Below are 20947 nucleotides of genomic sequence, written 5' to 3'. Positions count from 1 at the left end.
ATAGTTAAAGATCTTAGGTCAGCAGTTGCCTGGTGATAGTGGCAGGGGTGGGAGGCAGGGTTAAGGAGGGATGAGTAGGAGGAACTAGAAAGGGACACAGGAAACCATTTGGGTGCAGTGATGGTTATATGGATACATGCTTACAACAAGAGTTCACCTTGCTCCTTAGCTGGTTTGGCTCAGTAGATAGAGCGTCGGCCTGAGGACTGAAGGGTCCCAGATTCGATTCTAGTCAAGGGCACATGCCCTGGTTGTGGGCTCAATCCTCAGTAGGGGACATGCAGGAGGCAGCCAGTCAATGATTCTCATCATTGATGTTTCTCTCTCTCCCTTCTCTGAAATTATTTTTAAAAAAGAGAGAGAAGAGAGACTTCACCTTGCTTTCTGGGACAAGATGGTGCCATCCACACCACTCCTAACAGTCCGAGGATCAGGACTGTACCTGGTGAAAGGACCACCACATTTCTCAGAAAGCACAGTGCTCCCAAGGTAAGGTGGGAAAAACTGCAAAGTCTGTACCTTTAGTAAGGATGAGACCTTGTTTGCCTGGGGCAATGGAGAAAAAATAAATATCACCAATGTCACTAACAAGGGGCTACAGTGGTCCCCACCCTACAACTTCATGATGTGAAAACTGGGACATGTTTGAAGTCTATCATCCAGAAAAATGTGCAAAACCAGTGTCCATCCTGGTTGAAGATGGAACTATTTGTGCCTGAAATGTTAAGGATGAAGTTCACATCTTTGAAAATAACAATTTCAATACAATTGCAAATAAATTGCATTTGCAAAGAAAATTAATCCTTTTGTATTGTCACCTGAACCCCAGCCATACAAGGTGACTGTTTATGTCCCAGGTAATAAGGGTTCGCCTTCATTTGTTAAATTATATCAGTATCCCAACTTCGATGGACCAGCTTTAGCGAATAAAAGTTTCTTTAAGGCCAGTGAGGCTAACATGCCAGGGAATAAAAACGTTACTGCTGTGTTGGTAATAGCTAGCACAGATGTTGATAAGGCAGAAGCTTCCTACTACGGGGAACAAACACCGCATTACACTGCAGCAAACGGAGAAAGTGCAGTGGTGCAAGTACCAAAAGTGGCCCGTTTATGATGGAGTTTGGAATTCTAAGTCTGCTGAGTTTTGTGCTGTTCATGGCTTGACGCCTGCCAAAGCGACAATTTTCAACTTGAGATGTGATCCTGTGTCTGGCTTTGGAACCGGTCCTCATAACGCAGCCTACTAAGGCCCTCGCGGACATAGTACTAGCCAGATGTGGAAACCTGAGTGGACAAACAGAAGTGTGGGACGTTAAAAACGACAAACATTTCTAAACCGGTGGCCTCTGAGTCTACATATTTTACTTGGTTCCCAGATGATGAGCACGTTTTGACAGCTGTGTGTGCTCCTGGGTTAGGCGTTAATCATGGGTACAGACATGGCATGATACTGACTCTGTCTTGCACAGGTATGTGTGCCATTCAATGTGGAATTATGGCAGGTTTCTTGGCAGCCATTGGTAGACGGACTATTTCCAGCAAAAACAGTAACTTTCCAAGCAGTTCCAAGTGGCGTACCCAGTGGAGAACCGAAAGATGCATCAGCTTATAGACCCCCCGCTTTAAGAGATAAACCAATCACCACGTCCTAGCTGCATGAGAAGGAACCGCCGCAGAATATGAAACCACAGCTGGGAAATACGCCATTATCCAAAACAGCCCTTGAAAATCGAAGGAAACAGGAAGCTAAGAAAGCTGCAAGGCAGGAAGCAAGAAAGTGACAAGCATCTAGATCTGGCACCTACTCCTGCCCCCACGGAGCTCAACACGAAATACTATCTCCCAGCCAACTTCTGGACACCCTGAAGTAGACAAAAAAATCCAGAACCTACAGAAGAAACTGAAAGCAATCAAACAACTGAAAGAACAAGCAGCAACTGGAAAACAGCTGGGGGGGGGGGGGTAATCAGTTGGAGAAAATTCAAAAAGAGAAAGCCCTTCTCCAGGAGCTGGAAGATTTGGAAATGGGTATTTGAAGATTCGCCGACAGCAAGTTGGTTAGCAGAGATCAGTGAAAACACATCCTCTCTTATGTTCACTGGTGTATTTGGAATATTCATGTGTCCACATTTAACATTCATCTGTAATTTTAACCATTTTTCCAAGATTCTACATTATGTGTGAAGTTATTTAATAATGCCTATTAAATTGATTTTTGCATCCTGCATCCTATATCATGTTAGCATGTGCTATAAAAAAGATATGAATGTTCTAGCTAAGTTTAACAGATTGTAGGACAAATGTCATTGTTTTTTAGGAGGGGACAGTATTTACCATATATTATAAGTGAATAAAATGCTTCCTTTAAAAATTTATATAATATGTCCTTTTTTATTGAATTTATTGAGGTGACATCCTCTATAATAAAGAGCTAATATGCTAATTAGACCAAACAGCAGAACCTACCGTCCAGATGACCTTCCGGATGAAGCTGGGGCTGCGAGGGCCAGCCGAGGCAGCCGGGCTGCGAGGGGCTTTGAGGGCCAAGTCCCTTGCACGAATTTCATGCATCGGGCATCTAGTTGGTTAATAAAATTATACAACTTCCAGGTGTACACTTCTACAATACATCCACTGTATACTGTATTGTGTGGTTACCACCCCACATCAAGTGTCCTTGATCACCATTTATCTCATGTTAAATTTTAAAATAAGAGTATACCTGCCCTAGCCAGTTTGGCTCAGTGGATAGAGCGTCAGCCTGCGGACCAAAGGGTTCGGGTTTGATTCCGGTCAAAGGCACGTTTCTCGGTTGCAGGATCCTCCCCGGCCAGGCCCTGGTCAGGGTGTGTGCAGGAGGCAACCAATCCATGTGTTTCTCTCACATTGATATTTCTCTGTCTTTTCCTCTCTCTTCCACTCTCTGAAAAGCAATGGAGAAAATATTCTCGAATGAGGATTAAAATAAATAAATACATAAACCAACAAACAAACACCTCAAATAGGTACAGTTTATTAAATATTAATAAAGCTGTTCAAAACAACAACAACATCCACCATGAAACTCCCAATATTCAGGCCCTATCCCAAGAGATTCAATTTCATGGCCTGGAACGGGGCCAAAGCTGGTGCTTCTTGCCCTCCGGTGGTTCTCAGGTGTGGTCCTGGTGAGGACCGCTGCATTAACGCCTTTTCCTGGAGTTACACTCCCAAACCACTGAAAGGATTCGCGGTAATAAGGAAATAGAGGGCGAGGAGTTGGAGAAGGGAGAAGTGTTACAAGGATTTATTAAACCCAAACTGGCTCAAGAGATGGCTTCAGCAGAGCATAGCTGGCTCCACCAGGGGGCATCTGGACACTTCTCTTCAGCAGGATCTCCAGAGGAACTGGAGCCTGGCTGCCTGCGGGATGTCGTGAAAGGGAGTCTGAGCAGACAAAGACACCCGGGCTTGTAGGCATGAAAACGATCAGCAACTTGGGAAGATGTCAGCAGGGTCCAATGTGCTCTCCTGGGTCTGACTTTACAGGCAGAGTGAACTCGATTGCTGCCGTTTCAGTGTTGTTTGAGGTTCAAAGGTCGGAGCTACTGACTCAGGACCGAGTAACTCCTGGAGAGTAAGTACCGGAAGTTCTCCAGGAGAAGACCACATGTCTAGATCCTGCACCACTGAGCAGAAATCGCTGCCTCCGGATCTCCAGCACGCAGTCTCCTCTCCCTTAAGGACCGTTCCTTACGTTTTTTTACTTTGCTTCTCCTAAGCCACTCAGTCACAGGACACCATGACCGGCCCCCTCTGTTTGCTGTGACTCAGGTCCTCCTCTGCTGCTTTCTGTCGCCATTACCTCTCTGCAGGGGTCCCTCTCCATTTCAGTCCCCCTGCCTCAGTCTGGCTTCTGCTATGCGGAGCCACAGACACTTTCCTCAGTGATCACGCACATTTAGTCAACCCTTTCAGGGTCAAGCAGGTAGGTGGTCATGATTTAAAGGGGCACACTTTATTCAGGTATGCTGTTTGTGCTTCACCTCAGGGAACATAAAGCAAGTCCCCAAAGGATGGACCAAAACACACGGAGGAGTAACAGCCCACATCAATAGATTTTCAGTTCTCCCCAGAACCCATCAGGAACCAGAGGCCCAAGTGGGCCCTCAGGTCCGCAGGCCCTGGAGCAACGCATCCCGGCTTTGTCAGCTTAGTTCTGTCACAGCTCCCCAGTCTCCAGTTAATTCTGGCACCAGGATCACTGCGGCCATGGCTCTGTGAGGAGGCACAGCTGAAGTACCTTAGAAAAATGGGCCCCTGTGAACCCAGCGTAGTGCTCGCTTCCATCTGCTCTACGTGTGGGGATGCCACTTATGATTTCTTTCTTTTTAAAAAGTATGTTTGTATTAATTTTAGAGAGGAACGTCGATCGGTTACTTCCTGTACACACACAGGATAAAACCTGCGACCTGGGTATGTGCCCTGACTGGGAATGAAAACAGCAACCTTTGGGTGCATGGGCAATACTCAACCGAGCCACACCGGCCAGGGCCACTTATAACTTCTTTAAAGGATTCTGCTGCTAGAAGTTTACAAAGCACTTTCCTACATTCTTCTGAAGTATTCTCCTTACAAACCTAAGCCGTGGTGCAGATTGGGGTACACAGTTTTCAAGTCACTTGAGAGAATGAGTTCCTTCCCTCCGCAGAACACCTCCTCCAGACTTTGAAGACAGAGCATCTCCCAGATGCTCAGGGCCCCTCCAGAATTACACAAGTTCCTTCTGTGTTATTAGCACACCAGGTCTCATTCGTTGGATCAACAAGTGTTACCGGAAAGGTGACCTGGCCCTAAGCAGGTCTGCCTAGGGCCAGCCAGTAGTGTGTGGGTTCTTGATATCGTGTAGGAAAACATTCACAAGTCCAGGTGATTTTTTAGAGGACGTTTATTAAAGCTGGGGAGAGTAAAACAAGAAAGGACTGGGCAAGTGCGCCTAGGTTGGGCTAAGAAGTCAGAAACGGGGTTTCCTGAGGAGGAACTGCTGCTGTCCATTGCTGCCCTGATTGCAAGTCTTGTGGGGGGGGGGGGGTCCCTTAGAGCAGTGGTTCTCAACCTTGGCTGCACATTAGAATCACCTGGGAATCTTTTTAAAATCCTGATTTCTGGGCCTCATCCTCCGGAAATTCTGTTTCTTTGTTATGGGGTGGGGCCACAACATTAGTAACAAAGAAACAGAATTTCCGGAGGATGAGGCCCAGAAATCAGGATTTTAAAAAGATTCCCAGGTGATTCTAATGTGCAGCCAAGGTTGAGAACCACTGCCTTAGAGTTTGGGAGATGCATGCCTGAGAGGGGTGAAGGGGAGGGGAAAGGCACAGGCATACTCCCCGGTGGGAGAGCTTTCTGGGTCTTCCTCCTAAAAGCATTAAAGGATGGAGACCATAGGGGAGGTCTCAACAGAATATTCACCAGCTTTCCAGGTGGGTCCTTTCCGGATCCTGGTCTCCACTCACAGCTCAGTGGGGCAGGGGGACTCTAGTCAGTGCAGCTACTCCTGAGGTCGGCCCAGGGATAACTTGTCTGGTTGGCTGCTTTCCTGGGCCTGGAGCTGAAACACAACTGAGGCCTAGACGTTATCTCCAGGGAGGTGAGCTGTGTCTGGCTATAAATTGCTATCTGTCTCAGTTTCCGTATTCCACTTGCCAAGGAATCTTCCTATAGCTTCTGACTAACCTGCCTCACAAGGACCGAGCACAGGAAAAGACCTCAGGCCCAGCCGTAAGGCCCCATTAGGATGGGGAAGGCGGAAGGGGCGGGGGGTGTCTGCGGGCAAGAGGCCCAGCACCAGACTCCCTCAGGAGGCCCCGCGCCCCCACACTCCCTGGCCTTTCCCCCCAGGAGCAGAGAAAAGCTTCCATTGCGGTCACAGCCTATGCCCCGCTCTCAGGGCGGAAGAGGAGGAGTCCAATTGCCGCAAAGCTTCCTCGTCGCCTAGCAACGGCCTAACGCGGAGAGATGGAGAACAACAGCAGGGAGCTCCAGGCCAGGAAATACTTGGAAAAACATCGGATTATGGAGTTGCTGAACTATCTCACCAGTAGCCTGCTCTTTTTCCAGCCAAGTAAGGGTCTTGCCTACCACTCGGCTTTCTGTCCCACCCGCCTCCTCGCAAGCAGCAGTTCCCAGAAATTCACGGCGCAGCCGCTCCTCCAGCCGGGCGCCCCCGCGTTTGCAGCCCTTCTGCTGCCAATTAAGGCTGTGGCCTGCAATTAGACAACTGCTCAGCGAACGGCCCCTTTGTGCCTACCACCAGCCAGGTGGCCGCGGGACTCGGCCAGGTGGAGGGCTCCACCTGTTACTACTATGTGACGGGGCAAAAGCCTGAACCTCTCCTTTTTCTGGAAAGTGGGGGTAGTAGTGCCGATCTCGGGGAAACGTGGGGAAGAATAGATAAATGAATTGCCCCTGTGTCTCGCAAGGATCAGGTGTTTCCAGCGTTTCCCCGAGCTCAACGAGTTTTTAATCTGGTAAGAGAGCTAAACAATTGATAGTGCAAGATGGATCGGTGTTTTGGAGGGGTCTTTTCCTGACATTTTTACACCTCTGACCCCCTTTAAAAACTTGAAACATTTCTTAATTTTTGTGCGGTGATTTCAAAATTACGTTAAGATGAAAGTTATGTTGATGTCCTTTTACCCAAATGCAAAATTGTAACCTTGCCGGCCTCTCTCCACAAGAAGTGTCCAAAATGCCAAATTTATCCACCTCTTCCTTCAAGGAAATGGAAATACCAAACATTCCAACTTTGCCCCACCCAACCAATATGATCAGGTTTAGGATAATCAAGCGCTCTCTAGTTCTTTTAAATCGATAAAACAATAGAGACTCTGCAACAAATAAAAATAAATAGTGTGTGTGGGGGGAGTACAAAGGAATGCATTCTTTTACATTTTTTATTTATTGACTTGAGAGAGAGAAAGGGAGAGAGAAATATCCACGTGAGAGAGAAACATCCATTGATTGCCTCCGGTATGGGCCCCAACCCCCACAACCTACTTTGACATTTGATTTTATTCCGTCTGTCCTATTTCTGTTTCCCCTGGGCTTTGTGTATTTTTTTATTTGTTTTAGTTTCTGTATTTCATGTTGGAGACTTTCTTCAAGTGTCACATGATCCTTTTTCTATCCATTTATATTAAAGAGTGAGGCACCAAAAAGATGGTAGGAAGATCTCTGTGTATAGGCATGACGGTATACTAATGGGCTCCACTGTAAGTTACATTCATCAAGTGTTAAGTTGGTTGGAGCATTCTCCTGTACACCAAAAAGTTGCGGTTCCATTCCCGGTCAGGACGCGTACCGAGGTTTTGGGTTCAGTTTTTGGTCAGGCACATTTGGGAGGCAACCAATGGATGTTTCTCTCTTACATCAATGTTTCTTTCTCTCTCCCTTCCTGTCTTTCTAAAAAGTAATAAAAACATATCCTTGGGTGAAGATTAAAAAAAGAAGAATAAGAAGGAATGCACTTTTTTTTTTAAATATATTTTATTGATTTTTTACAGAGAGGAAGGGAGAGAGACAGAGAGCTAGAAACATCGATGAGAGAGAAACATCGATCAGCTGCCTCCTGCACATCTCCCACTGGGGATATGCCCACAACCCAGGCACATGCCCTTGACCGGAATCGAACCTGGGACCCTTCAGTCCGCAGGCCGACGCTCTATCCACTGAGCCAAACCGGTTTCGGCTAGGAATGCACTTTTTTAAAAAAAGCACTGGGGGGCCCTGGCCAGGTAGCTCAGTTGAGCATCATCCCCGTAGGCCAAGGTTGCAGGCTTGATCCCCAGTCAAGGCATATATACAAGAAGTAAAAAAAAAAAAGAACTAGCCCAGCTGGTGTTGCTCAGTGGTTGAGCTTCGACCTATGAGCCAGGAGGTTACAGTCCAATTCCCGGTCAGGGCACATGCCCGGGTTGCAGGCTCAATCCCCAATAGAGGGGCAGCTAATCAATGATTCTTTCTCATCATTGATGTTTCTTTCTCTCCCTCTTCCTTCTTCTCTAAAGTCGATAGAGAAGGTCTCTGTTTTTAAAAGAGACCTTATCTTTTAGAGATATACATTCAAATACTTATTAATGAAATATGATTGCTATGATTTACTTCAAAATAACATAGGAAGAGGGGAACTGGATGAGATTATGGTCAAATAAGACGGGCACAAATTATAACAGTTTAAGTTGGTAATGCTCATTATACTTTTCTACTTTTATTTACTAGAGGCCTAATGCATGAAATTTGTGCAAGAGTAGACCTTCCTTCTCCAGGCTGCTGGCGCTGGCTTCCCTCTGGCACCTGGGACCCAGGCTTCCCTTGCAGGCCTGGCTTCATCCGGAAGGTCGTCTGGAAGGACGTTCAGTCTAATTAGCATATATACTTTTATTATTATAGATTTATTCTCACCAGAGGGAGAGGTAGAGACAGAAACATTGATGTGAGAGAGACACATTGATTGGTTTCCTCCCGCACGTGCCCCCACAGGGGCCAGGGATCTAGCCTGCAACCAAGGTATCAAACCCGGACCCTAGCTGGTTTGGCTCAGTGTATAGAGCGTCAGCCTGCAGACTGAAGAGTCTCAGGTTTGATTCCAGTCAAGGGCATGTACCTTGGTTGCAGGCACATTCCCAGTGGGAGGAGTGCAGGAGGCAACTGATCAATGTTTCTGTCTCATCAGTGTTTCTGGCTCCCTATTCCTCTCCCTTCCTCTCTGTAAAAAAAAAATCAATGAAATATATTTAAAAAGAAAAAGAACCGAACCCGGGAGCCTTCAGTCCATGGGCCGGTGCTCTAACCACTTAGCACCTGGCTAGGGCTACTTTTATATGTGTATGAAATTTTCAATGATGACATAAGTTTTTAAAAAGAATTATAAATAACTACATATATATGTGCATGTATATACATATGTATATATGTAAAGCCTAGGATTGCAATATAATGATGGAGCAGTGGGTGTGGCATTTGTCATCTAAGCTGCTCCACCTTAACTTCTTCTGGCTTCTTTCCATCAGAAGTGACCTGCATTATTTCTGGAAAATGGATCTTGATTTTTCATTTTTCACGTTGCTTAAATGAGAGAGAGCCTATTTATCCAAAATACTGCTTTGTTTAAAAAATATATTTTTTTATTGATTTTTTACAGAGAGGAAGGGAGAAGGATAGAGTTAGAAACATCGATGAGAGAGAAACATCGATCAGCTGCCTCCTGCACACTCCCCACTGGGGATTGTGCCCGCAACCAAGGCACGTGCCCTTGACCGGAATCGAACCTGGGACCCTTCAGTCCGCAGGCTGACACTGTATCCACTGAGCCAGACCCATCAGGGCTGTTTCAGTATTCTTAGTTTTCAACTCTGTCTGCATATTAGAATCACCTGAAGAGCTTTTGGGGGGGAACAAACAAAAACAAACCCAGATCTGGTCCCTTGACTTCTTTTTATTCAATAATCTGTGGCAGAGCACAGATTACTGGTATGTAATTAAGTTTTCAGTATCTTGCCTTTCTCACAAGCTAGGTCTCTATCCCCAGTGCACAGTACAGTACCTTTAACCATTTAACAACTTAATAATTGTTAAATGACTGTATCCATTTGTGACATATTTTAATTTCATATCAAAAAGAATTGGAACTATTTTTTTTTTCTTTACAGGTAAACCAAGAGAGTATTTAATATCTCTATTGGAACGACTGAGAATTGCTAAAGAAACAGGTGTGTCTTTTCCTTTCTTTATGGATCACAGTAACATTGTGGCTATGTTTGAGATGATGGACTCTGCACATAGAGGCACCATATCATTTGTGCAGTACAAAGGAGGTCAGTGTCTAAAGCAAATCGAGGTAATAGTTAGTAGTCATTCCATAACTTTCTCTAGCCAAAAATGATTTGCTTTGTAAACTTTCCTTCTGATTCTGACTTCTACAGCCCTAGAGACCCTGGGTCTGTCAACTGAAGATGAAGATTTAAAAGATGATGGACATGGAATAACTTTGGAGAAATTCAAGGATGAAGTGTAAGTTCATTTTCTAATGAGTAATATTTAAAGAATATGGTTTTGAAGTACAATTAATATCTTTTAAAACAGAATCCTAACTATTTTTTTTAATTTTTAAATTGATTTTTAGAGAGAGGAGAGGGAGAGAGACAGAAACATAAATGATGAGAGAGAACCATTGATCAGTTGCCCCCTGCACGCCCTCTTCCGGGGATGGAGGAGCCTGCAACCCAGGCATGTGCCCTGACCAGGAATCAAACCAGCAACCTTTCAGTGCACATACACCCAACCAACTGAGCCATACCAGCCAGGGCCAGGTTCCTATCTTTTGATAGAAACTTTCAGCTGACTAGCAAGTGAGGACAGGGAGGGATGACAGAAAAGTTCCTGAGCCTGGGGAGAGGGGAGAGAGAAAACGCTGGACTTAGGAAATTTCAGAGGCAGCTTCATTTTCTTAATGGGAAACCCCAGCAATTCTCAAAGAATGAGATAGAAAAGCCCCATTTGCTAGAAGGACTAACAGAAAAGCTTTGAGTGCAATACACTAGGTGGAAACTCTCAGTATAAAATAGAGTTATAGAATTTCTCTCAAAATATTTTCTCAAAATTATTTAGCACAAAGTGTTTATCAACAGTATAGGTTGCATGCCAGACTGACTATTTAAAATTTGAAGTATTGCCCTAACCAGTTTGGCTCAGTGGATAGAGTGTCAGCCTGCGGACTGAAGGGTCCCAGGTTCGATTCTGGTCAAGGGCATGTACCTTGGTTGCGGGCACATCCCCAGTAGGGTGTGTGCAGGAGGCAGCTGATCGATGTTTCTCTCTCATCGATGTTTCTAACTCTCTTCCTCTTCCTTCCTCTCTGTAAAAAATCAATAAAATATATTTTTTAAAAATTTGAAGTATTACAACATAAAAAGTATTAAGTAAATGCTAAATCAGAAAAAAAAAAACCATTGGAATAAAATTTGGTAGTTGAAGAAAGACTAGTCTAACTCAGTTTGTTTAAAAGTTTTACTCACTGAGCATTTATTCACAAGAAATCATTAACATAATCCAAGGCCAAGGTAAAGTTAGGAAGTTTAATATTCCTATCTCATCATCAGTTACATACGTATTAAACAAAAATTGTTTAATTACATTCCCTACCCCTCGGAAGATTAAAGCACAGTGCTCTGGCCTGAAATGTTTCATCCCAAAGAAAAGGTTGCCCACAGACGTGTGGACTAAAACAAGGAAGTATTTTAAATGAAAGGACATTTGTGGTAAATGAGAGCAATCCTATTTTAGTCACTATCTTTTAATGTGTTTTCTTACAGGAAATACAGTGAATTTCCAAACTAGATACAGGAACTTCAATTACAAACATGCGTTCTAAAGTGATTTTTTTAAAAATTTATTTGCTGTGTTTGATTATCCACAATAGTCTCCCTTAGTTAACAGGAAATTGAAATTTGATTATAATTTGTTATCTCTGCACTTGTATTTTATTTAACACATATTCAGCATGTATATCTGAGTTTCCATGGCTTCTGAGTTTTCTGTTTTTGTTTTCTTAGGGACAAAAGGGCTCAGAAAATATGGTCAGCATTTTAATAACACTGTAAGTCAAAGGTAATAAATGATTCTATAAAGTTTTCAGTTATCCAGCTTCAGTAATTCGGAACTTCATCGTTTAACTTAATCCAATTGGCTTCCTCTTTGTTCAAAAAAGGGGGGGAGGGGGAGATGCATTATTTTCCAGTGTTAGGCCAGTTTGTCCTCAAATTAAGTAGAATCTCAACATCTTGTGGAGCCAGTTTGTAAATTCCAATTTCATTTAATGCTGCTGTAGCAGGAGGCTGCCCAGAAGTTGACTGCAGGACATCTTTCAGAAGTAGTGCAGAACCAATGTTCAAATTCAAAATAATACAGGCTTCTTTTACACTGTAAAAAAAAGTAGGGAGGAAATGAGATCTCCATTATCTTTATCATCCACATTATTCTATAACAATTTCATTTTGAGAAACTAAAGAGCTTTCCTGCACCTCTAGTCATGTGCCCTCAATAAAAACTATGTATGGGTTTATTATTTGGTTCTTTTAACATATTAGGACTATGTATGTGTACAGAGTTTGTATTTCATCAGGTTACTATAAGGTAATAGCATCACTGTTTTCAATAGTCTCCATTACTTCCCAAAATACAATATTTGATATTAGTGTATTAAATGTAGCTAAGACTCTAGGTAGATTAGGATATGGGAAAAGAGAAAATTAAGGGATGAAATGAATGCAGTAGAAAGGTAGACTACTAAAACAAAACAAAAAACAGAAATAGAAAGCTTACTGAAATGAGCAAAAATAATCTTTCATTTTATAAAAAAGAATATTTTATAATCTCAGGAAGACCCAAACAATTCAAATTTTACATCAGTAATTTCTAAAAATACTTCTAAGAATTCTTCCTATAATTATATACTTAGAACCAAAGTTAATGTCAAATGTTTAAAAACAAGAATTTTCTTCAAGCCTGGCCTGTTATTATATACTAAACATATTTTTAATTTCTTACATTTATCAACTATGGTAGAACTGACCTTGCTTTCATTTTTCTATTAATTTCTCTAGTAATAAGCAAATCAGAGTATTAAAGCAAATGCTAGAAAAGAAAGCCCAACATATAATTTATATCTAGTGCTGGTGAACTTTTTGGGGTCATGGGTCAAATGTAGGATGGGCAAAAGTAGGTTCACAATTGTGAGTATGTGAACCATAGTTTATTCTTGTATTAGTATTATTATTTCTTAATTATTGTATTATTTTCCAGATGAGCTACTATAAACCTACTTTTGCCCCACCCTGTATTATTCTGATACACAATGAACATATAAAATTTTTATTTGATGCTATATACATTTAACATCATTGGAACCCTAAAGTTGTTAAAAAAGGAATTAACCTCCTCTCAGGATTTGATACATCAAACTCAATTGTTAAAAACTGAGCTTACTGTTTAAAGTAATTTTCTGGTCTCTTGCAATAGTGGGAGAACAAAGGGAAAAGATTCCGAGTCATATCAAACTGCAACTGAGCTGCTCCTCCTTCATTGAAGTGATTAGCAAGAATGATCTGAAACAAATAATAATTCATATCACAGTTGCCTTCATCATCAAAGCCCCAAAATAGTCTATTCCTTACTTACTTCTTGGTAGATGTATATATCCAGCTTCTCTACGAGCATTTGCCAGAAAGTTTTAAATAAAGAGAAGCAAAGCTGCTGTTCCAACTGAAGTAAACGGTCTCGTAACGTAAGCAGGAGGGGGCAAGCCGAGCTGGACAGGGACATGACTGCCTGCTCAGACTGAGAGGGCAAGGACAACCATCTGGGAAAACAAGAGCAGCACTGCCTGTAGCACATTAATTTTTACCATAAACATTTTCATCACTTTGTGTTTTTAAAGATTTAACAAATTTTAAATTTGGGGAAGTGCACTGTCCTGAGGCATCTATCTATATATATAAAAAGCCAGCAACCGGAATGCCAGAACAACTGGAACGACCAGACTGCAGCTGGCCAACCAGACTGATTGGGGGTGGAGCCAGCTGCCCAATCTCCCTCGGCCCCACTCCCAGGCTGGCCCCTCCCCTGATTGGCCACCACCCACCCTGATCGGGGGCAGGGCTGGCCGACCAACCTCCTGCATCCCCTCCGTCCTGCCATCCTGGCCCTGATCTGCTCCCATCGGGGCGGACCAGCCAGACCCCACCCATGCACAAATTCGTGCACTGGGCCTCTAGTCTATATGTAAAAGGCTAATATGCTAAGTGTCCAACCGTCCTACTGGTCGCTATGATGCACACTGACCACCAAGGGGCAGACGCTCAATGCAGGAGCTGCTGTGATGCACACTGGCCATTTACAGAGAAATGGCACTGTGGACCTGGCACCCACAAAGCAACACTCAGCTTCCTCCAAGTGGGACACAGGCCCCACCACCACCCTGGAGCAACAGCCCACCAAATCGCAGCCGACGCTGCCAAGACCCCATGGCGCAAAATGTGGCCCACAGCCCAGCCCAGCCCAGAAACGGTGGCTGTGGGTGCCGGGTAATGACATCATGTAGTAACATCTGGATTCCTCTCCCTAGCGACTAGCCTCCTTGGAGTTTCTTCAGCCCAGGAACATGACTTGCTTTATAGCCAGGTGCAAACATTTTACATTTTAACCAAATGTCTGTGAAGTGTTTTCCCATGCCTCATCTCATTTGATCCTCACAGGATTCCTAGAGTAGGTAGATAGGAGACTGAGTGGAATCCTATTTTCTTTTCATTACCAGAAAACGGAGATTTAGAAAGCTTAGAAACTTGACCCAACTGAAAAGAAGTTGGAAATGGGGGACCTTGAAAATGACTTCAGGTTTTCTCACTGCGCAGAATATAATTAAACATTGATGCAGTTAAATATTTTACCCTTTGTTCTCCCTGCATGGTCTACAATAATAATCTGCTTCGTGTTGATATTTACTGCTGTGTAGCTGACAATTAACCTGAAAGAGAAGTTGGGGTGTTTCACTGGCTAAAAAAAGTTTAGCTAAATCAGAAAGCAGGTCTAATTAATACAAAAGGCTAAGTTGACTTGCACATGTGTGATACATATAAAGTTCTCGCTGGCGCCAATCGCACATGTGTGTTTCCATCTGTCATTAAGAGTGAATATATTTTAGTCTATAGTGAATTCAGTTGAAACTTCTATTATTGAGAATGGGCGAATAGCGATATTAAAATATTTCTTCTAATTAATTTCCTTTCAATGTGCACGAATTCATGCACTGGGCCACTAGTTTTGAATAAAAAAAGATGTACAGCATTTAAAACTCTCTCAGAAAAATAAATATACATATATTTATACTTTAGCTCTCAAATATTGTTTATTTAGTGGAGATGATAGATTAAAACTTTTTAAAATATATTTTATTGATTTTTTACAGAGAGAGGGATAGAGAGTCAGAAACGTCGATGAGAGAGAAACATCCATCAGCTGCCTCCTGCATACCCCCCACTGGGGATGTGCCCGCAATCAAGGTACATGCCCTTGACCAGAATCGACCCTGGGACCTCTCAGTCCGCAGGCAGACGCACTATCCACTGAGACAAACCGGTTAGGGCTAGATTAAATTTTTTAAATCCCCAAAGAGGACTTATTGAAATAATTTTAAGACAGTTAAAATGTAAAACATATTAGCATTTAAGATAACAGCTAATTTTATGCTCTAATTTTTAGCAAAACAGGGACTACACTTCCAAGTTGGTTAGGACTGTGTTAGGACAAAAAGGTATTGCTGCTGTCAAGGAGCTCAGTCTAGTGGAGGTAACAGGTGTCCACAGGGAGTTATGGCAGGAGAATGAATTGGACAATACAAGCATGTACAGAGGACTGCAGCAGCCCCTTACTTTGAAAATGAGTAACAGGCTAGCCGCTGCTAGGCAGTGGTCGGCAAACCGCGGCTCATGAGCCACATGCGGCTCTTTGGCCCCTTGAGTGTGGCTCTTCCACAAAATACCACGTGCGGGCACACACGTACAGTGCGATTGAAACTTCGTGGCCCATGCACAGAAGTCGGTTTACGGCCTGAGCGAGTCTATTTTGAAGAAGTGGCATTAGAAGAAGTGGGGGTACGTTCGCTGAGGTCAACCCCTCAGACTGAGGACATTTTTAGCAAAGGCCAGCTTAGGAGTACCCTAATTAAGTTAATAACAAGGTACCTACCTATATAGTTTAAGTTTAAAAAATTTGGCTCTCAAAAGAAATTTCAGTTGTTATACTGTTGATATTTGGCTCTGTTGACTAATGAGTTTGTGACCACTGGGCTAGGTCATTCAACTCATATCATACATCAGCTCTCTGTATTTACGGACACATCTGAAGGTTAAATTATGATCAGTTTATTCTGATTAAGAGCGAATCTATTTTAGCCCGGCCATTGTAGCTCAGTGGTTGAGCATAGAACCTATGAATAGGAGGTCATAGTTCGAATCCCATTCAGGGCACATGTCCGGGTTGTGGGTTCGATCCCAGTGGGGGCATGCAGGAGGCAGCCGATAGATGATTTTCTCTCATCACTGATGTTTCTATCCCTCTCCCTTACGCTCTGAAATCAATAAAAAGAAAGTAAATAAGAATGAATATATTTTTGCCTTAACCGGTTTGGCTCAGTGGATAGAAAGAACGTCGGCCTGCGGACTCAAGGGTTCCAGGTTCGATTCCGGTCAAGGGCATGTACCTTGGTTGCGGGCACATCCCCAGTGGGGAATGTGCAGGAGGCAGCTGATCAATGTTTCTCTCTCATTGATGTTTCTAACTCTCTATCTCTCTCCCTTCCTCTCTGTAAGAAATCAATAAAATATATATTAAAAAAAGAAAAAGAATGAATATATTTTAGACAGAAACAGTTAACTAAGCTTGGTGTGCAAAAGGCCTAACTCTGTGCTATTTAGATATCTTGGAAATCTGACGGTATATATATCATCTTTTAACTTTTACCAAACTGGAGTTGAGAGTTGGCTTGTAAGAAAATACAGAGGACTTACCTTTCTTTTCTATACGATTTTGCAGCATCTTTAACTTCTCTAAAAACATGGTCTACTTGACGGGTCAACATGTCATGTTTTAAACGCTCTAACAGGTTAATCATGTCATCAAAGACAGAGCTCTCCATAGAGGCTAGTTGTCCCAGCTGCAGTTTACTGAGAGTGTTATTCTCTGCAAAGACCTCCAATGCCGCCTGTTGAAGTTGTAGAAAGAACTGAAAGCAAAAATATGTGAACACATTTATTGAGATGCTTTACCAGCTTGCAATAGAACTCATATATAATTCAGTCATTTAAAGTGCACAGTTCAGTGGCTTTTATTATATTCAGGGTTGCATGTATCTCACAATTTTAGAACATTTTCATTACTCCAAAAAGAAACCCCACCCTCTTGGACATTCTCCTCCATCCCCTCCACACTCTCTCTCCCTATGGGTTTGCCTATTCTGGACACTTCATATAAATGGAATCATACAAATTGTGGTTCTTTGTGACTAGCTCCTTTCACTTAGCATGTTTTCATGATTCACCCATGTTGTTACATGTATTAGTATTTTATTTGTATTGCTAAGTAATATTCCATTATACGGATATACCACATTTTGATGGACATTGGATTGTTTCCACTTTTTGTCTATTATGAATAATGCTGTTATGAACATTTGTGTGGACATATGTTTTCACTCCTCTTAGATATATACCTAAGAGTGGAATTGCTGGATCATATGTTAATTCTATGTTTAACAGTTTGAGAAACTGCCAAACTGTTTTCCACAACAATTGCACCATCTTATTTTCCCATCAACTGTGTGAGGATTCAAATTTCTCCACAACCGTGCCAACAGCTGTTATTATGTCTTTTTTACCATAGTCCTCCTTCATAGTTTGTATGAAGTGGTGTACCATGGTGGTTTTGATTTGCATTTCCCTGATGGCTACCATACTTCCTTAAGTAATCATTTTCCTAGACAGATTTAAAGTTGTAGTAATCTAGCATATATAAGAGTTAATTACAATGTCATTTTTACAGCAGTATTTTAGGTAGGGTTAGTATTATTTTTTCTGCCCTTAGGGAAACAGTGCTGTGAATATTGACAAAAGACTAAAAAGAACCTAATGTCCATGAACAGGGGTTGGGGATGGCCACACTTAGTTGTTCAGTGACGGATATGTGAGAGGCCACCTTTGTATTTCTGCTGAAACTATCTGGAAAGAGGCACCATCCTTTTGAGATTGCTGATGGACCAAGTGGTCCTGGGTGACCTATCGTCACACTTACCAGTGTGTCTGAGTATGAAGCCAGAAAACAATTTCAGAGCTGCCATGCCTAATCCTCAGAGTAACACAAATTCCTCACTTCCTCATTCCCCCCACTTCCCACGGAGGCCTATGCATCAGGTTTCTGTCACCTATCCCTGAAAACTTCCTAATTCTGAATGGATGGGCATGTCAGGCTTGGCACAACCTGGGAATGGAGAGACAGCTATTAGCAGAGAATCTAAATAAGTGGAAGGTCAACTCTTGTCCACTTTTCCTTTTTATTTTTCTAAGTTTGTAATACAAGAGTTTTAATGATTTATTTTGTTAATCCTCATGGGAGGATATTTTTCCAGAGAGTAGTAGGGAGGGAGAAGGAAGAAAGAGAGAGGGAAACATCGAAGTGAGATGCCTCTCACACAAGCCCCAACGGGGGCCAGGGATTGAACCTGCAACCTAGGTACATGCCCTTGACGCTCTAACCATTGAGCAACCGGCCAGGGCTATGATTGTTATTTAAAGCATTCAGAGTCTAAAGAACTATGAAGGTGATAAAGGGACCTTTGATTTTAAACAGAATTTGTACCATAGTAACATACTAGGACACAGAATTCATTCATAATATGAAGAATCAACTCTAAAATTTGGTTATTTCTCTGTTGACAGGATAGTTAATTCAGCATCAGAAAGAAATTTTCAGTGTCAGGTAATTTTCTAAGGATAAGGATGATGGCAAAGTCATCTTTGTTAAAGGCTACAGCCCTAAAGTTAGTTAGTGATGTTCCACAAATATTTCATTGAAGTTAAAAATCTGTCCCTGAATGAGTTTCTTTTAAAATCATCTGGCACAAGAATCAAGAATGACAATTTGTTTCATACTATTGAAAACAGCAGAAAACGGAGCAGTGTGGGGGCTGAATGAATAAACTACTTACTAAAATTAGGAACATGATACAAAAAAGTATACAATGAATGTATTCTGATTAGGTGACTTTATAAAGATAAATGCATTGATCATTATTACACTCTACACTGTATTTTAAAATGATTATTTGAAATTATAATGGTGAAATATTGTCTTATTTTCCTTGCTCAGCAGAATATTATGTACAAAGATTTCAGCTAACATTTTTGTAGAAAAAGTAGGTTTTAAATAATTATTGTTACAGCCAAAGGCCAGACTAAAATAAATTATGATTTTGTTTATCAGATTTTTATTGTGTTTACATCTGTAATTAGTATATTTATTTTTTTTATTTCCTATTTATTTTGGTTTATTACCCTGTATTTAAGATAAAGACTACTTTTTATATTTCACAGTAAAGGAATACAGTTTTTGTCTGTCTTTTAGCAGTACATCATAATTCTATATACAACACATTATATAATACATTACCAGTATACTATAATTTTTTGTTATAAATTCATAATTTAAGATACATTCTTGTCATGTTTTTTAGACTTCCTCCCTAACCCAAGTATTAAATATTTCTAAATGTCTATGTTCAGCTACATGTCATTTCTGCTTTTGTTTTTTGTTTTATTGCATTAAGATTAGATTTGACAATGTACAGAAATTTTAAATTAATTTACCTTGTCCATTTTTGTGACTCATGTGGGCACATTCAAAAATTACATTTTCCTTAGTATACTGTGAATTGTCAGCAATTCTCAGTTAATCTAATTATTTAACTGTGATTTTTCAATCCCCACCTTACCTATTATATTTTTTAAAATGGTACTTTTAAGTCTTTAGTTAAAATTATTTTTTCCACCTTACTGAAAAACCACACACAGATACTGTAGCTCTCTCTCCTTTTTTTCTTTTTGGCTAAAACCTGAAGCATATTCCCCTCTTGTTCTTTTACCCTCCCCTCCGCCCCCCAATAGTAAACAGCTTTATTGATTTCCCCCTTTATTTTTTTGTTGTTGTTTGATTTCCTCTTTGATCCATTGGTTGGTTGGTAGCATGTTATTTATAGTCTTCATGAATTTGTGTTTTTTCCGGTTTTCTTCCTGTGGTTGATTTCTAGTTTCATACCACTGTGGTTGGAAAAGATGCCTGATATGTCAATCTTCTTGGCTTTACTGAGACTTGTTTTGTAGCCTAACATGTGGTCTATGTTAGAAAATGTTCCATGTGCCCTTGAAAAAAATGTATGTATCTGCCATTTTTTAGATGAAATGTTCTGTAAGTGTCTATTAAGTTAATCTGGTGTAATGTGATCGTTAAGGCCATCATTTCCTTATTAATTTTCTGTCTGGACGAACTCGCTGGTGTGAGATACTAAAATCCCCAACTATTATTGTATTACTCTGGATTTCTCCCGCTATGCCCATTAGCAATTGCTTTATAAAGTTAGGTGCTCCTATGTTAGTTGTGTAGATATTTATAATTGTTATGTCCTCTTCTTGGATTCACCCCTTTATAATTGCTATCTCCTTGTCTTTTTTAAATGTTTTAAAGTCTATTTTGTCTGATATGAGTATTCCTATGCCAGCTTTCTTTTCATTTCTATTCACATGAAATGTCTTTTTTCATCCCTTCACTTTCAGTCTGCATGTGTCTTTCAATTAGAAGTGTCTCTTGTTAGATTGGTCATGTTTTTTTAATTACTATTATAGGTGGATCATGTTTTCAGATTCACAGAACCACCCTGTGTCTTTTTATTGGAGCATTTAATCCATTCATATGTAAAGTAATTATTGATAAGTATTGCCATTTTGTTTATTATTTTTTGGTTGTTTCATAGTTCTCCTCTGTTCCTTTCTTCTTCTCTTAATCTCTTCCCTTTTGGTTTGCTGTTTTTCTTTAGTATTTTGTTTGGATTTCTTTCTCTTTGCTCTTTGCAGGTTTGTAGCTGTAGTTACCCTGAGGTGTGTGTGTGTGTGTGTGTGTGTGTGTGTGTGTGTGTGTGTATCTGTAGCAGTCTATTTTAAGCTGATAGGTCTTTAAGTTTGAAGATATTCTATAAGGACAATTTTTACTCCCCCTCCCATGCTTTACATTATTGATATCATGTTTTAGATCTTTTTCTATTGTGCATCTCCTAACTACTCATGGTTTAAGTCTGATACTTTTTCTTTTG

At 41.3% G+C, this 20947-nt stretch overlaps 2 protein-coding genes and 1 pseudogene across 3 annotated transcripts in view; 2 read left to right on the top strand and 1 right to left on the bottom strand.

Moving 5' to 3' along the window:
• Positions 1-754: 754 nt before the first annotated feature.
• Positions 755-2207, top strand: LOC132211529 (eukaryotic translation initiation factor 2A-like; annotated as a pseudogene).
• Positions 2208-5976: 3769 nt separating this feature from the next.
• EFCAB10 (EF-hand calcium binding domain 10) overlaps positions 5977-20947 on the top strand; it is a 32775-nt gene continuing 17804 nt past the window's right edge. The window contains exons 1-3 of the mRNA XM_059712794.1: positions 5977-6103; positions 9690-9854; positions 9963-10050. Coding sequence (XP_059568777.1) covers positions 5998-6103; positions 9690-9854; positions 9963-10050 — 359 coding nt within the window. The 5' untranslated portion in view covers positions 5977-5997. The remainder of the gene's footprint in view (positions 6104-9689; positions 9855-9962; positions 10051-20947) is intronic.
• RINT1 (RAD50 interactor 1) overlaps positions 11264-20947 on the bottom strand; it is a 31520-nt gene continuing 21836 nt past the window's right edge. The window contains exons 7-10 of one of the 2 annotated variants that reach the window (XM_059712793.1): positions 16602-16816; positions 13216-13396; positions 13024-13142; positions 11264-11958 (exon numbers count right to left, since the gene is read on the bottom strand). In XM_059712793.1, the coding sequence (XP_059568776.1) occupies positions 11766-11958; positions 13024-13142; positions 13216-13396; positions 16602-16816 (708 nt within the window). In that variant the 3' untranslated portion in view covers positions 11264-11765. Of the gene's footprint in view, positions 11959-13023; positions 13143-13215; positions 13397-16601; positions 16817-20947 lie in introns of those variants that run through there. The other variant, XM_059712792.1, reaches the window with a different exon arrangement.

This window comes from Myotis daubentonii, chromosome 10, assembly GCF_963259705.1.
Source record: "Myotis daubentonii chromosome 10, mMyoDau2.1, whole genome shotgun sequence".
NCBI lineage: Eukaryota > Metazoa > Chordata > Mammalia > Chiroptera > Vespertilionidae > Myotis > Myotis daubentonii.
This window is presented reverse-complemented; position numbering and strand designations above follow the sequence as displayed.